At 42.2% G+C, this 15,179-nt stretch overlaps 1 protein-coding gene and 1 long non-coding RNA gene across 4 annotated transcripts in view; both read right to left on the reverse strand.

Annotated features, from left to right (window-relative positions):
* LOC130608667 (uncharacterized) overlaps positions 1 to 4,217 on the reverse strand; it is a 50,179-nt gene extending 45,962 nt beyond the window's left edge. For 2 of the 3 annotated variants that reach the window (XR_008974607.1, XR_008974605.1), the window contains exons 1-2: positions 3,602 to 4,217; positions 814 to 1,162 (exon numbers count right to left, since the gene is read on the reverse strand). This is a non-coding gene — a long non-coding RNA (uncharacterized LOC130608667). Of the gene's footprint in view, positions 1 to 770; positions 1,163 to 3,601 lie in introns of all 3 variants that reach the window. The other variant, XR_008974606.1, reaches the window with a different exon arrangement.
* Positions 4,218 to 10,162: 5,945 nt separating this feature from the next.
* ATXN10 (ataxin 10) overlaps positions 10,163 to 15,179 on the reverse strand; it is a 112,336-nt gene continuing 107,319 nt past the window's right edge. Inside the window, exon 11 of the mRNA XM_057426813.1 lies at positions 10,163 to 11,567. Coding sequence (XP_057282796.1) covers positions 11,503 to 11,567 — 65 coding nt within the window. The 3' untranslated portion in view covers positions 10,163 to 11,502. The remainder of the gene's footprint in view (positions 11,568 to 15,179) is intronic.

A 15,179-nucleotide genomic window follows, 5' to 3' on the forward strand; every position in this document is an offset into this window, starting at 1 on the left:
ATCCATTGCCTGAACCACAAGATGATTGTGTCTTCCAACTTGCATTATTATTTTGTACCTTTATATGTCATTTGCCCTCATCATGCCCTGTTAAAATTGCTCTCAATACTATAGAAAACACCATTTTTATCATCAATAACCCCCATGCTCAGCATCACAAGCTCTCACCCCACCTCAAGGGAGGTCCAGGAACCCCTCCCATCACTATTCCCAGACACACAGCATTGACAGCCCACCTCTCAACAGTCCTGTGAACACAACCCCACAGACCTCCTACCTCCTCCCAACCTCTTGAACACAATCTGGCTTGCAATCTATTTACTAAATGCCAAACTAGGTGTGGTATGTGTGCATGTCTCTGCTGTACCTATTAGTGTCTTCAAGGCACCTGTGGTTCAGAAACCCCTTTCCTACCTGGTTCATGCTCTCACTGGTGCTGAGCAGCTTCATACAGCCAGCTCCAGCTGCAGGAGCAAGATCCCAGTGCTCGTGGAGGGACCATGCAGTAAATGACACCTCTGCAAATACGTTTTTGAAGAACTTAAATTCCAGGGAGGAAAATCCCAAAGCTTCCACCTTTTCGGGAGGATGACTGAGAACATGGTAACAGAAAGACTGCATGGGAGAGATTCAGAAAAATACAACCTGCCTTTAACCACTTCACATTACTACTTGTCAATGGGAAATAAATACTATACGTGTGTCTCTGAAAGCATCCCTGATGTGATATGTTGTGCAAAGCACACGCCAGAAATCTAGGAATTGCATACCACTGTTTCTTGGCACTGACCACCACAGAATGGCTCATCGTACCTCGCGTTCACACGTGGAGTGCCTCAGGTTCTTGCCAAGTGAAAAGAAATTGTGGTGGTTTAGAAGCCATCAAATCCAGCTTCCACAGCTCTTAAAAAAATGCTGTGGGAAAAAAATGAAACAAGCATGGGAAATATTTGCATAGAAGAATAAATTAATATGGAAGTCTACAGTGCATATAACAATTATCCACAGTAAAAATAACAGTGATTATTTTCCCCTTGAAAATTCTTTAATTTTCACAAACACACATACTTGGGTTTACTGTTCCATAAAGCAGTTCATCCAGATTTGTTCCTAATAGCAAGATTCCATAACTTACAATGGACCAAAAATGAAAAACTGGATCCTGTCAATAAATGCCAGACAAGTTGTGATTAAAAAAGAATTTTGGGATGAAGATTCCTGAGTAGCCATGGAAAAAAACTCATATTGATCATTTCAGTTCAGCATTCTCCCTTTCCCAAGGGAAAGAACATGAAAACATGCATTTGTTTACATCAGTTTGAAAGGAAGTGGTAGAAAGAATGACTGTAATACTTCCCTGTCCCTGGCTCTCTCAGCATCTTCTGATGTTTGAGGTGAATCTGCACAAACTGTAACTTTGCTAAACTTCTCAAAATATATGAACAACAAAATCAAAATTAGGTAGTAATGGATACGTGGAATCAATGCCACCTTCTCTCTCTCTTAGTCCACCAGCAGGACCTAGCAAAGCCTATCCAGATTTGTATTTGAACCCCACCAGCACCAGTGGGAATGTGTTATTCAGAAGTGTAAGAACAATGGAGTTTATTTCAACATTACCACTAATTTCTGGTCCCTGTCTCCAGTTTGACCAGTTGCCATAGCAAAGTGAGGAAGCTGTGGAATGGGAATGATAGCATGACAACAGATAAAGAAGAGCATTATCATCAGACTTACCTTACAGTCTGATGATCATTTATCAATATTTGAGTTATGCTTTCCATTATAGCATTTGCCATATTCTATTACAGACTTAGAAATACCAAGGAAATATTAATTTCAAACTATTAAGTTATTCCAAAGGTGATCATTTGGAAAAAATAGAATACCTTACTCATTAATTTAGTTGCACAACATGGAACCCCAAGAACCACTACAGGTTGGGGGCTGACCTACTGGAGAGCAGTTCATCTGAGAAGGACCTGGGAGTATTGGTGGATGACGATAAATTGACTATAAATCAGCAGTGTGCCCATGCAGCCAGGAGGGACAATAATATCCTGGGATGCACTGGGAGGAGTGTGGCAGTAGGTCAAGGGAGATGATCCTCCCCCTCTACTTGACCCTGGTGATGCTACATCGGGAGTGCTGTCCAGTGCTAGGCTCCTCAGTACATGAAAGACAAGGAGCTACTGAAGAGGGTCCAGTGGAGGACCACAAGGATGATCAGGGGTCTGGAGCATCTCTTCTGAGGAGAGATTGTGGAAGCTGGGCCTGTTTAGTCTAGAGAAGAGCAGACTGAGAGGGAGTCTCATTAGTGCAGATCAATATCTCAAAGGTGGGTGCCAGGAGGACGGTGCCAGACTTTTTTCAGTGGTGCCCAGTGACAGGGTGAGGAGCAATGGCCGTAAACTAAAATACAAGAAGTTTTACCTCATCATGAGGAAGACCTTCTTTATGCTGAGGGTAGCAGAGCACTGGAATAGGTGCCCAGGAGGGCTGTGGAGTCTCCCTCTCTGGAGACATTCAAAACCTGCCTGGATGCTTTTGTGTGTAACCTGCTCTAGGTGACCCTGCCTTGGCAGGGGGCTGGACAGGATGATCTTCCAACCCTAGTGACCCTGTGAAAGCAGGACTGTGCTCTTCCTAACAAGCATAAAGTGGAAACAAATAGGTCTCATGTGGATACCCATGCTGTTAATTTGACTGGTAATCCCTGGAAGACACTCCATCTGGCATATTATCCTCCTGGTCCACAACACATCTGACAATTTATTGACAAATTATTTCTCTGAAAATATGCTATTACTCCTGGGTGCACTGGGCAGTCTCCAGTGTGTAGCAGGCTCCAAAAGAGCATGCTACTAAACTTGAAGGGCCTCACAGGATTTAGTAACAATTAAAATAAGAGACAAGATGCTGAACATTTTGTGTGAGGGTTCTCCTGCTTAGCAAGTCACAAAATTGGATTTGTAATCCCATTAGCTTTGTTACCTCAACAATAACAGGATTTTTTGAGGGGGTGGTGTTGGGGTTTTTTTAGGAAGTAATAGGGGATAACCTCTATTTCATTCGCTGCCATACTGTTATCTGTTTGGCACTCAAGTGCCTGATAGCTGCTAATGTGGGTTGAAACAGTTTAATCTAGAATTTGCCTTAAGAAAGAAAAAAAAAGGGTGATAAATAAAAGGAGATATGTGACTGTGGTGGAGGAGCCCTTGGGGTCCAGCATTTGAGAACGATCAGTGGACTGGGCACTCAAGGAGAAGCAGCACTACTCTTCCCTCCATACCAGCTTGCACACAATCCTCCCCCCATCTCCAAAACATCCTTTGCAGCAACAAGTTGTCCTTGGCATGACCCATGTTTCCAGCTAGTAAAGTCCTCATCTGTTCCCCCCATTCCCTCAGAAGGCATCAGTTTTCTATTTTAAAAATATCAAGTCACCCTATCTCAGCTGCATTATAAACAAAGACAAACAAAACAATCCAAAACAGTTTTGTGTGTGTGGAACGAGAAAAAAACACTTCAAACCCAAAGAAGTTTCCAATAAGTCACTCATTGAAATTCAGGAAGAAAAAACCCCAAAGCGTAAAAATACCCCCATGTATCCAAGTTCTCTGAGGCCATTTCTTTCCCTCATCTGTGTTCCATCATCTTCTTCCTTATCCAAAAAAGTTGCGGTGTCCGTGGGAGTATGAAAAAACATTGGTGTGACCACCGAAAGGAACTCTCTGTCTGGCAGCAGAAAGCCACGCGTTATCCTGTCTCCAGGAACTCAGCCTTGCTTCGACAGTCATAAATATTCTCTGATGACAAAACAAAGGGTAGTCATTCATCCAGACTGAATAATACTTTAAAACCTTGAAAAGCACACTGGGATCTGTCCTCTGTCCCCAGCCAGAACATTAAGACCCATGGGAAACAACCCCTGATTGGCCTTGTGTGTAGGAGACCCCAGCACTGCCCACCTTCATTGTCAGGGCGTTCCAGGCAGAAAATAGCGTTGGACTTCTCCTATTCACAGGTCCCAATCCATTACATTATCTGAGGACAGTATGAAGCTTTAAACTCTTCCCAATTCTCCCCTTTGCAAAAATACTTCCCGTGTTTTTTTGCTTCTTAGCTTCATCCTGTCTCGAATGTGTATAGGAAGCCAGTCTTTACATTATGTAGGCATCAGTGGATGCTGCTTCACAGGGCAGCAAATGAAAATACCATATCTGTGAGTGATCAGCCTCAACTACATCACTGAATGACACACAAACACACAGAAAGGCTGAAAAAAGCATCCAAGCACAGGCTATCTGAGTAATGATAGCTGGTGTATGCTATTAAAGGGTACCCAGAAATTTAGGTCACCTTTTAGGACACACTCTGCCCTTGGAAGCTTTCAAAGCTTTACAAAACATTTAGATAAGTGTCATTAAAAGGGGGAAAGGGGAAGACCCATTGCAATATTTATTGCACTATATGGAGTAATCGGAGATCTAATTTTCAAATATAACTTTACATCTTCTTGTATAAATATTCTGCCGGTGCAAGCAGATCCACAATCAGTAACGTACGTCACAGCTTTGCAAAAGTGATCGATGAGAAAATTATGAGTAGCTTTCATTGAGTCAGTGGAGAAAAAAGATCAAAACATGAGTTACTTTCCTCTTTCAGACTCCCTTTCTACCCCAACCCCAAAAGTTATAATATATTTACAAAAAATAAATAATTCTATGCTTACCTGTATGCTTTCTACTTTTATGGGAGTCTTTTGAGTTAAATGTAATGTTGGCATTCAGGGCTGAAACAAGTAATAAAACTAACCTGTTTATTAGTCACTGTAGTTTTAGAATTATATTCGCATTTCTTCCTTTGAGAACATAACTGATTGTTGACACAATGGAGGCCAAGCATGCATTTATGGTGCATGATATCATTGTGTGGCTAATAGAGGGAGTTTACTTATTCCACAGATGACTGCCACAAGAGAATGTAATTGCTCAATAATGTGTCGATGTACCCATGGGAAGGATTTAAGTCATCTGAGACCCATATTGGGAACTTGCCAGGGACCCCAGCACTACCTCTAATTTGCACGAAATAGTGGAGTTGTGGCCATCTTCCACAATGAGGATAAACATAACGAAGGAGAAAGTCAGGAAGAGCCAGAAAGGCACCCCAAACACAAAAATCTGTTAGACCTTCAGCTGACATGAATGAATTGAAGGCTTAGTGATTTAAAAAAATCAAGTTTTTACACTTCGGAGTTCAGAGAAAGAGTAAGAAAAACCACTAGATTAAAAAAAAAATCTTAAAAATTTGAATTTTTATTTGTTAAGAGGTCTGACGTGGAGGGTATTGTCCTGGAGCTGTAAGATCCCAACAAATGTAAATGGTAAATGTATCCTCATAAAAATTATGATGATATGCCAATTAAAAAAAAAAAAAGAAAAATGGAAAGTATTTCTCAACTAATTGAAAGAAACTAGAAGGGGAAAAACTGCTACCCAGAGGCAGGAAATAAAAACTGTACGAGTAGCAAATGTCCAAGGGGACAAGTCAAAGAAAGTGCAGCATACTCTAGTATATAAGATGACAAGGAGAAATTACCACATCAAAAATTAAAGGCTCAAAAAACCCCATCGATACAATGCCTGGCTGAAAACTATTTACAAACAACAAAATCTTCGTACCATCTATACTATAGCTTTAGCTTTTTAATTGTGTATCAAGTTAAAGTGGAACACTTGATTGATTGACGACTACTAAAGCAGAGTTAAGAGCTCACTGACTACTGCAAATCAAGTAACAATGCGAGATCAAGCTAATAAATCAGAATATTTTCTATGCATCTCAAGGACACAAAGAGTCATAGGATGAGATTCACCTTGGTGGATGCCTATTTTTAGGTAGTAATACCTTTGACTGATTTTGAGAAGACTAAAAAAATGCTTCAGTTCAGGTACATGCATTAAGAAAAGTATTTGGGTGAGTGAAGGGCTTGGTTGGGAGTTCATCATTGGATGTATTGAGCAACTTTTAAAACCAATGGAAATTGTAACTCTCTCCATCAAGACCCATAACCATGTAAAAAGACCCTGCAGATAAAGTGAGAATGACCAGAAAGGCCCACTGGCTAAGGCAGAACTGGAATTTAAAGCCTCTCCCAGTATCCCATTGCAGAATTTTTCCTGAATTTTCAAAATGGTTTATGGGATGTTTTCTGTCCATCTTTCCCCAAGATGCAGCTCAGAACCACCTGCATACCCTTAGCACAAAAGGGTTCAACCTTGAACCCCACAGTGAGTCAAATGATCTGATTCAATGAGAAGCACTGTGTCATGATGTGATGCTCAGGGCCCATATGTAACCTACTCCCCCAAAAATCCCATACTAGTTCTGCTGATTTCAGATTAGTTTTTCAAACTAGTCCTTTCCCTAGCTCCCCCTCTATATCCCCCTTCCAACACAATCAGATTTTTCACATGCTCAAATAAGATTTAGAAATCTGCCCAATGGCAGGTGGGTGGAGGCACTCCAGATACTATGTTTGTTGGTAGCCCAGCAGTTATTTGTGGTTGACTTTTTTGGTTGCCCACAGGAATTCCCAGGGTGGTGTAAACAGACAGATGTGGGTTCTTTTCTGCTATATAGATCACACCATAGAGAGATATCAAAGGAAAAAAACAAATCCATGAATAATGCACTAGTGGCAGCGTTTGAAGATCAGAACTTTTAAAGACTGGCCTCTAAATTTATTGGTTTAATTGCTGGGTTTCGGACACATTGGCCACCAGATAGCTTTTGAAATCAAAGCATCACTGGAAGGTTTCCTGAATATTTAAAAGTTCATACAAAGTGAAAGCAGGCACAAGTACTGGCAAACTCAAAGCTGCCCTCAGCCTGTCACCACTGCCCTAACCTTAAACGCTAAAATTGCTCTCTCTTTCTTTCCATCAGTACCATATTGGTTTGCTTTTACTTTAGTGATGCATCTCAACAACTATCCCACGGCTCTTTGCTGCTCTACCATTGGCAAGCTAAAGGGGAGGACTTCAAGGGTCTGTGTGACAAGATAGACCTTTTGGTGGCTAGATTAGTAAAGCTCCACTGATCCCAGGTTAACTCACATTGGCCAGGAATATTGTTCTCTTTTTTGTTTATTTGATTTTACTGATACCATTATGCAAAAATTACTTTGCCATGTGATTTTTGTGTTCCTTTTGCTCACACAAGAGACACATTGTGGCATTTTTTCCCTTGAGATTAACAAGCAGCACATGATTAAAATCATGTTAACTCAACAGTGCAACTTGCTAATCATTCTTACTCTGGAATTGCCAGCTAAAGCTTTTTTCATCATTTATTTTTTCAGGAGGATTTGTGTATGTTTCTGTCAGTCTATTTTAGAGCATGGCAGGTTAAAGAGGAGCTTTGATTCATGGCTGGACATAGATTATTTTAAGTAGAAGGAAAAAGGAGTCTTGGTTTTAACAGCATTGCACTGTCATCTTGCGGTTGCAGCGCTCAGTTCCTAACCCTTATTTGGAAATGCCTTGAACAAGAATTTGATGTGAGCAGGAAGAAACGGTGATTGCCTCACTCCTGGGGCTTGGGTTTGTTTGGAAGCCTCCTTCCTGCCACTCTTGTGACAACAAGACAGACTGACCTTGCCAACTGCTTCCACAACAGTTCTTTCCATCTCCTTCCTCCGTGAGAGGAGAGCGTGACCTCCTCCATAAGACCATCATTATTTAGAAGACTCCATCTCCTTCAGACTTCCAGTACTTCTACTATGAAGACTTATTCGAAGACACATTTTCAGGACAGTGTTGTGTACAGTCCTCCTTCCTGCCTGAGCTTTACAGAGGGAATGCTCAACCACTGTCAGCTCCTGAGCATACATCTCTTTCACTACTAAGGCAAAACTATGCAAACACCTTTTTGGCTTAATTTGCTTTTTCCAACTTGTGAACAGGAACCGTTTTTGCCTCTTTTTCTGGACTGCTCAAGATACCAGCCAGCATGGGGTGCTCCTTGTAGACACCTCCAACCAGCATAAAAGAGTTTTATTTCCTGAACTTGTCCAAGATGTAGGAGAGAGCTCCAAGCTAGGCTGAGCTAGGCTTCCTTTTGCCTCCAGCTGTGCCATTCCCTGAGTCCTTATATCCTCCTGCTGGCTGAAAATAAACCATATATAAGAAATACACATAAAATGCACTCAGTCCCAGTGAAGTCTGAGGTAATCATCTATCAGTGCATGACTAGAAATGCTGGAATGGTAGTCAGCCTAACTAGTGTGCAGCATGAGGGGACTCAAGCCACAGACTCCAAAAGCTGCAACCGTATCCTCCTCCTCTGAAAGCAACAGGTAAATCTGCTATTATAGATTCTTGCTCACCTTTTACCAATACCAGGAATCAAAAACTGAAAAATCTATGTAGCTTCTATTTGTGCTCTTCACTTCAGCAATTTTTCTTAAGTTAGAGAAAAAAAACAAACTCAGAAGGTCACTATTGTTATCTTCAAGTTTTGGCTTTTGTGTTTGGGTTGCCAGTACTTTGAGGGAACGTTTATTTTTGCAGAAACCATTGCTAATATTAAAAGTTGGAGGGGGGGGTCAGAAATAAGTTTCTGTGGGGCTCAGTGTAGTACTTGGGAGGAAAACCACTGTATTTTGGTTAGAATTGTTTACTATTGTTCCTCTGAATGGAATCTGAAGTATGCATACTGAATTCCCCATTTTCAGACAGAAATGCCTACAGCTTAAAACGTTGTAAACCGTTACTTCAACTTGGTTTACACATGTGAAAATGTTCATGATCTTGCAAATGGATTATCACAGATACACTTACGCATTGACTCAAAATCTTACTACCAGCAGAGGGATCCTCTGTGGGTTTTGGAAACCATCAATGCACCTTTCAGAGTACACAAGGGTTACACTCTAAAACTCCCCAATAAAAGATATTTATTGCAAGGTTCTTCAGCTCTAAGGTATTTTAAAAGCTCAGAGTTACCTATTTTATGCTCACACTTTCAAAATAACTAAATTTTGTGTTAGCTTCACTTGCAGAGATGAAATGTAAAACACTTTCAAAGAGGACTGCCTGTAGTACGATAGGGTTACCACTGGTGTGACTTCTGAAACAAATGGACTAAAATGTGAAGTCTTAATTGCAGTAGATTTAGCAGAAATGTTAGGGGACTAATCTGACTGATACAGGGTGTGTGGGAAAGTCCAACAGCCAGGTATCAAAATGCCCCTGAACCCAGGAATTGATAAGCTGCAGAGGGCAAAGCAAAACTGAACCAGAATGGGGACACGGCTCACAGCCTGATCTTGTGGGAGCAGGAAAAGTTGCCGTCTCCCCAGAGGGAGAAAATCCGCACGCACACACAACCCAGACAGTGTTAAAACCCAGCTGCCGCTGCAAGACTCAAAGAGCAGGGTGCCTTGGCTCTGTTTCAGGGAGACCACCTCTAACAGCAGAAGACAACTCGATGGCTAATTCAGTCCTTCGCCTCACTTACCGATACTGCCAACAAGGCTGCTAATTAGTACTAACTGTGACGGTGGTTTCTGTGATGTGGACAGCTGTTTGCAAAAAGCTGGACTGAGACCACCAACTCACTTCAGACAGGCCACTAAACAGCCATCTGAGGGTAACCACTAGGTCGCTAGCAACTTGGGTTAGATTCAAACTAGTGACTTCGAGGTGAAAAGGCTCCATATTCAATTACCAGTCCCCTGAGTCATCCCATCTACCCTCTATAGTTATTTCAAAGTGCTTTGGTAAGCAATATCTGAGGACATTACATGTGTTCTAAATGCTAAAAATACATGTCTAAGAGGGCAGGGAAAAGATCAGATCACCCCAAAGTAAATTTTCCCTTCTATTTAAAAGAAAATAAAGGGGAAAAAAAGGTAAAAACATATGATTCTGAAACTTTAAGCTTGTTTTTTTCTTTTAAAAAATATATAAAAGCCCTCCCTCCCCTTTGCCATTCCAATTAACTTCTTGCAAATATCGTTAGAATACTAAAGAAAGAGACTGTTGTTGGGAAAGAGGAAAATACTCCTTTTACCTTTCTATTTTCTAAACAGCCAAATCAACAGTAGAAAGAAGGGGAAAGTATTAGAGGGTGGGGGGTAGCAGGAACAAAACAAAATGCTAAAAGATGGATTAAGGAAAGCCCCATGCTGAAAATGACAACTCACAGGGATTCCACCCAGGGCTTCTCAAACTTGCAGATTTGTTTTAAGAGTGACACTGCCCTTTGCTACCCCAGGATATGGTATTTTGAATGCAGCTCCAGAGGATCACTAATCTATTTTTGTCACCTATCCTGAGATCTGACAACTCTCACCAGGGGCTCAGTTAAACAAGCCTCCAGTGTTTAAACAAAGTGGATTTTAATTGAGAAGCACCTGTGGCGAGAGAGCCCACTGGCATTATTAAAAAGCAAATTTATCACAGTGAATCATAGAGGCGGGGGGTAGGAAGCGAGCGGGGAGGGGGGCTCCATGCATACGTCATACCTGCAACACAGTACCATTCCTTTCATAAAGCTCCCTTGAAGAAATGTGTAGGATCTGACTGCACCCCATGAAGAGTGTTTTTCCCAACAAGCTGTTCCCAGGGTGTTGAAAAGCTATCATTCATAAAAAATTATTGAGGGGGAAGGAGGTAGCAAAGGGGAGTTCAGAAGGCCAGGGATGCCAGTGGAAACCACAGAATGAGACCCTCTGTAAAGCACGCACCTGTTTACGGCCACCATAATAGCTTAACTAAAAAGCTTAAAGTTCCAAATTGTGGGGAAGAGAGGGAAAGCGGAGAAAAGAGAAAAAACATAATGAAAGCTTGTTCTAATATCAAAATACACTTTAACCCATGGAGTGCAGGCTCACCATGGATGGCTGCAATTTAGAATAAAGCACTAACAATGGAAAATACACAGAATTGAGGAGGACACTCTTCAGACACATCTTGGCATCATTAAATAGACATGGGCTTTGGCCAAAGACTGGAAATATTTATTTTAGTACTTTATAAAATACGTGGCTAAAAACCCATGTTTATTAAATAATATGTAATTATTTTAATAATTTGTTTGTTAAATAACATTTAATACTGGCCCAGAAAGCAGTTGAGAGTAGGTGCCAAGGTCTGTCTAAATGCAGTAATGAAAAACTCCTGTAACAAAGTGATTACAAGGCAAGGAAAAGAGAGTGAAGCCACCCTGCAAAAACTTGGATGATACACAAACGTTTGGAATGACAAAGAATGTGCTGTAATTCCAATGACACTATTGGTAAAATCCTTTGGTGATCTGTAACAGTGTTATGCATGCACGTTGCGCTCAGTGAGTGGTAAAAGTGACACACTCACACCTGTTGGTTCAGCTGAGAAGGCTTGACATTAAGGATGAGACTCCTCACAGGTATTAAGTCAGTAAAGATATTTCTGCTTGTTTCCCCTAGAAGGAGCTAGGCATTTCCATTCCTTATTCCCTTATGAAGTCGGTGACATTTTTGCCAAGACTTCTCAAATCATTCTGAGAAAATGAATCTTACATTGAATTGAAGGAAACCACAGGCAGGAGGAATACACATATTCACAAAGAAGACAGGTTTAAGTCTTTTATCTTAAGTACCCTGAGCAAGGCTGGGAGGCTGCCTTTGATGCAGAGCCTCAGTCTTGTTACTAACTAACACTAACACTTCTGGCAGAATCTATCATGATGGGCCTATACGAAGCAGAACAGGAGGGCTGCTGCAGGAGTTTGAAGGGGAACATGGGGTAATACAAGACAGCTGTATGTTTCTTTTAATCAATATTATTAGCCCAACACTCTCCCATTTATTAATGTACAAGTAATACTGCATATATTTTTTTGGTCTTGCTCATATAACCAGCCTACTGAACCTCATCTTCAATCAAAAGAAGGATCAGTCTATAATGTGCAGACGAAACACGTGGTGCACAGTAAAAAGGGGGTTAAGGAACAGAAGTATCACCTGCTCTACATTCTCTGTCTAGGACAACACAATTCTTTTAATGGTTTATCACCAAAGGGCTTTGATCTCCAAAGCCTGCCTTCAAATAATAATAATAATAATAATAATAATAAAAAAAAAAGCTAACACAGCTCGACAACTTAGACTGTTTAGATGTGTATTTCTAGTCCTAGTTATGTAGCAAATGTAGGCAACTACATCCACACTCAACGAATAGGTAACCTGAAGCAATTGGATTCTTCTCCTGCCACCCACCAGAAAAATAAACCCATAACCCCACAGAAATAGAAAACATTGCAAAGCCCACTTCAGGACACTGATCTTGCAACATGAGACCACAACTCATGCAATCATGAGGTGGTCGAATTAGAGATCCTTAGGACAGTGAGAAGAGTGTGCTGCAAGCTCACTGCCCTGGACTTCAAGAGAGCAGACTTTGGCCTCTTCAGGAACCTGCTTAGTAAGGTTCCATGGGATATAGCCCTAGAGGGCAGGGGGACCCAAGACTGTTGGGTGATATTCAAGGATCACTTACTACAAGCTCAGGAGTGTTGCATCCCAACTAGAAGGAAGTGCCCAGTTAGAATTAAACTTGGTTAGGGATGTGAAAGACAACAGGAAGGGATTCTATAGGTATGTAGCAAATAAAAGACAGACTAGGGACAACATAGGTCCCCTCCGGAAGCTCTCGGAAGAACTGGCTACGCAGGATTTGGAGAAGGCTGAGGTTCTTAATGACTTCTTTGCCTCAGTCGTCACTGGCAAAGGCTCTGATCAAACCACCCAAGTCTTGGAAGGCAGATGCAGGGACTGTGAGAATGAAGACCTTGGGCCCACTGTAGGAGAGGATCTGGTTCAAGACAATCTTAAGATCCTGAACATACACAAGTCCATGGGACCTGATGAAATCCATCAGCAGGTCCTGAAGGAGCTGGCAAATGAAGTTGCTAAGCCACTGTCATCATATTTGAGAAATCATGGCAGTCAGGTGAAGTTCCTGATGACTGGAAAAAGGGAAATATAACCCCATTTTCAAGAAGGGGAAAATGGATGACCCGGGGAATTACAGCCCAGTCAGTCTCACCTCTGTGCCTAGCAAAACATTGGAGCAGATTCTCCTGGAAGGCATGCTAAGGCACATGAAAAACAACAAGGTGCTTGGTGACAGCCAGCATGGCTTCACTAAGGGGAAATCCTGCCTGACCAATGTGGTGGCCTTCTATGATGGGGCTACAGAACTGATGGACAGGGGTAGAGCAGCTGATGTCATCTACCTGGACTTGTGCAAAGTGTTTGACACTGTCATAGAATCATAGAATAGTCAGGGTTGGAAAGGACCTTAAGATCATCAAGTTCCAACCCCCCTGCCATGGGCAGGGACACCTCACACTCCTTGTCTCTAAATTGGAGAGACATCAATTTGATGGATGGACCACTGGGTGGATAAAGAACTGGCTGGATGGCAGTACACAAAGAGTTGTGGTCAATGGCTCAGTGTCCAGCTGGAGACCAGTAACGAGTGGTGTCCCTCAGGGATCAGTGTTGGGACCGGTCTTGTTCAACATCTTCATTGCTGACATGGACAGTGGGATTGAGTGAGCCCTCAGCAAGTTTGCCGATGACACCAAGCTGTGTGGTTCGGTTGATACACTGGAGGGAAGGAATGCCATCCAGAGGGACCTTGACACGCTTGTGTGGTGGGCTGATGCCAACCTTATGAAGTTTAACCATGCCAAGTGCAAGGTCCTACACCTGGGTCGGTGCAATCCCAAGCACAGCTACAGGTTGGGCAGAGAAGAGATTCAGAGCAGCCCTGTGGAGAAGGACTTGGGGGTGTTGGTCAATGAGAAAACGAACAGGAGACGGCTTCAGTGTGCACTCACAGCCCAGAAAGCCAAATGCATCCTGGGCTGCATCAAAAGGAGCATGACCAGCAGGTCGAAGGAGGTGATCCTGCCCCTCTACTCTGCTCTTGTGAGACCTCACCTGGAGTATTGTGTGCAGTTCTGGTGTCCTCAACATAAAAAGGACATGGAACTGTTGGAACAAGTGCAGAGGAGGGCCACGAGGATGATCAGGGACTGGAGCACCTCCTGTATGAAAACAGGCTGAGAAAGTTGGGGCTGTTCAGCCTGGAGAAGAGAAGGTTGCATGGAGACCTCATAGCAGCCTTCCAGTGTTTGAAGGGGGGGTATAGGGATGCTGGAGAGGGGCTATTCATTAGGGACTGTAGTGATAGGACAAGGGGTAATGGGTTAAAACTTAAACAGGGGAAATTTAGATTGGATATAAGGAAGAAGTTCTTTACTGTGAGGGTGGTGAAGCACTGGAATGGATTGCCCAGGGAGGTTGTGAATGCTCCATCCCTGGCAGTGTTCAAGACCAGGGTGGACGAGGCCTTGGGTGGTACGGTTTAGTGCGAGGTGTCCCTGCCCATGGCAGGGGGGTTGGAACTAGAGGATCTTAAGGTCCTTTCCAACCCTAACTATTCTATGATTCTAACTCCAGGCATTTCACACAGAACATAATAGATTCTTATCACTCTTCCCACTGTTCTTCCTAGGTATTCCTCTACCCAAATTATCACTTCCTGGCATTTCCAGTAACAAAATATTTTCAGAAATTACTGAGAAGAGATCATCACATAACCACTTAAATAGACAAGCTGTGGATTTTACAACTAATTAGCCACAAGAAAGTCCTTTGCATGAACACTGACTTCCTCATTATTCCCCAATTTGCCCATAAGCAGTTTATCTTACAAAAGCCCACACACTAGTTTTATGATCTATTCTGTATGAAATGTGTCAACACATCACATGCTAATGTTTAATGTTAAACCCATTTCTCACTAAAGTTAATTTTTTTTTTTTAAAGCTGTATATACAGGATTTATCATGAAAATCCAAGAAAATGTGTTTATAAGCATTCATTTAATAGCTCACAAAGAACACTTTAGGAGTGACCGTCCTCCTGTACTGGACACCAGTGAAGCTGCTTCTTGAATCCTGTATTCAGTTGTGGGCCCCTCACTACAAGAGTGACACTGAGGTGCTGGAGTGGGTCTAGAGGCGGGTGACAAAGCTGGTGAAGGGCCTGGAGCACAGGTGTGATGAGGAATGGCTGAGGGAACTGGGGTTCTTTAGTCTGGAAAAGAGAAGGC

This window comes from Pezoporus wallicus, unplaced genomic scaffold (assembly GCF_028554395.1).
Source record: "Pezoporus wallicus isolate ANWC-B61680 ecotype Strahan unplaced genomic scaffold, APGP_CSIRO_Pwel_v1 scaffold_3294, whole genome shotgun sequence".
Classification (NCBI taxonomy): Eukaryota; Metazoa; Chordata; class Aves; order Psittaciformes; family Psittacidae; genus Pezoporus; species Pezoporus wallicus.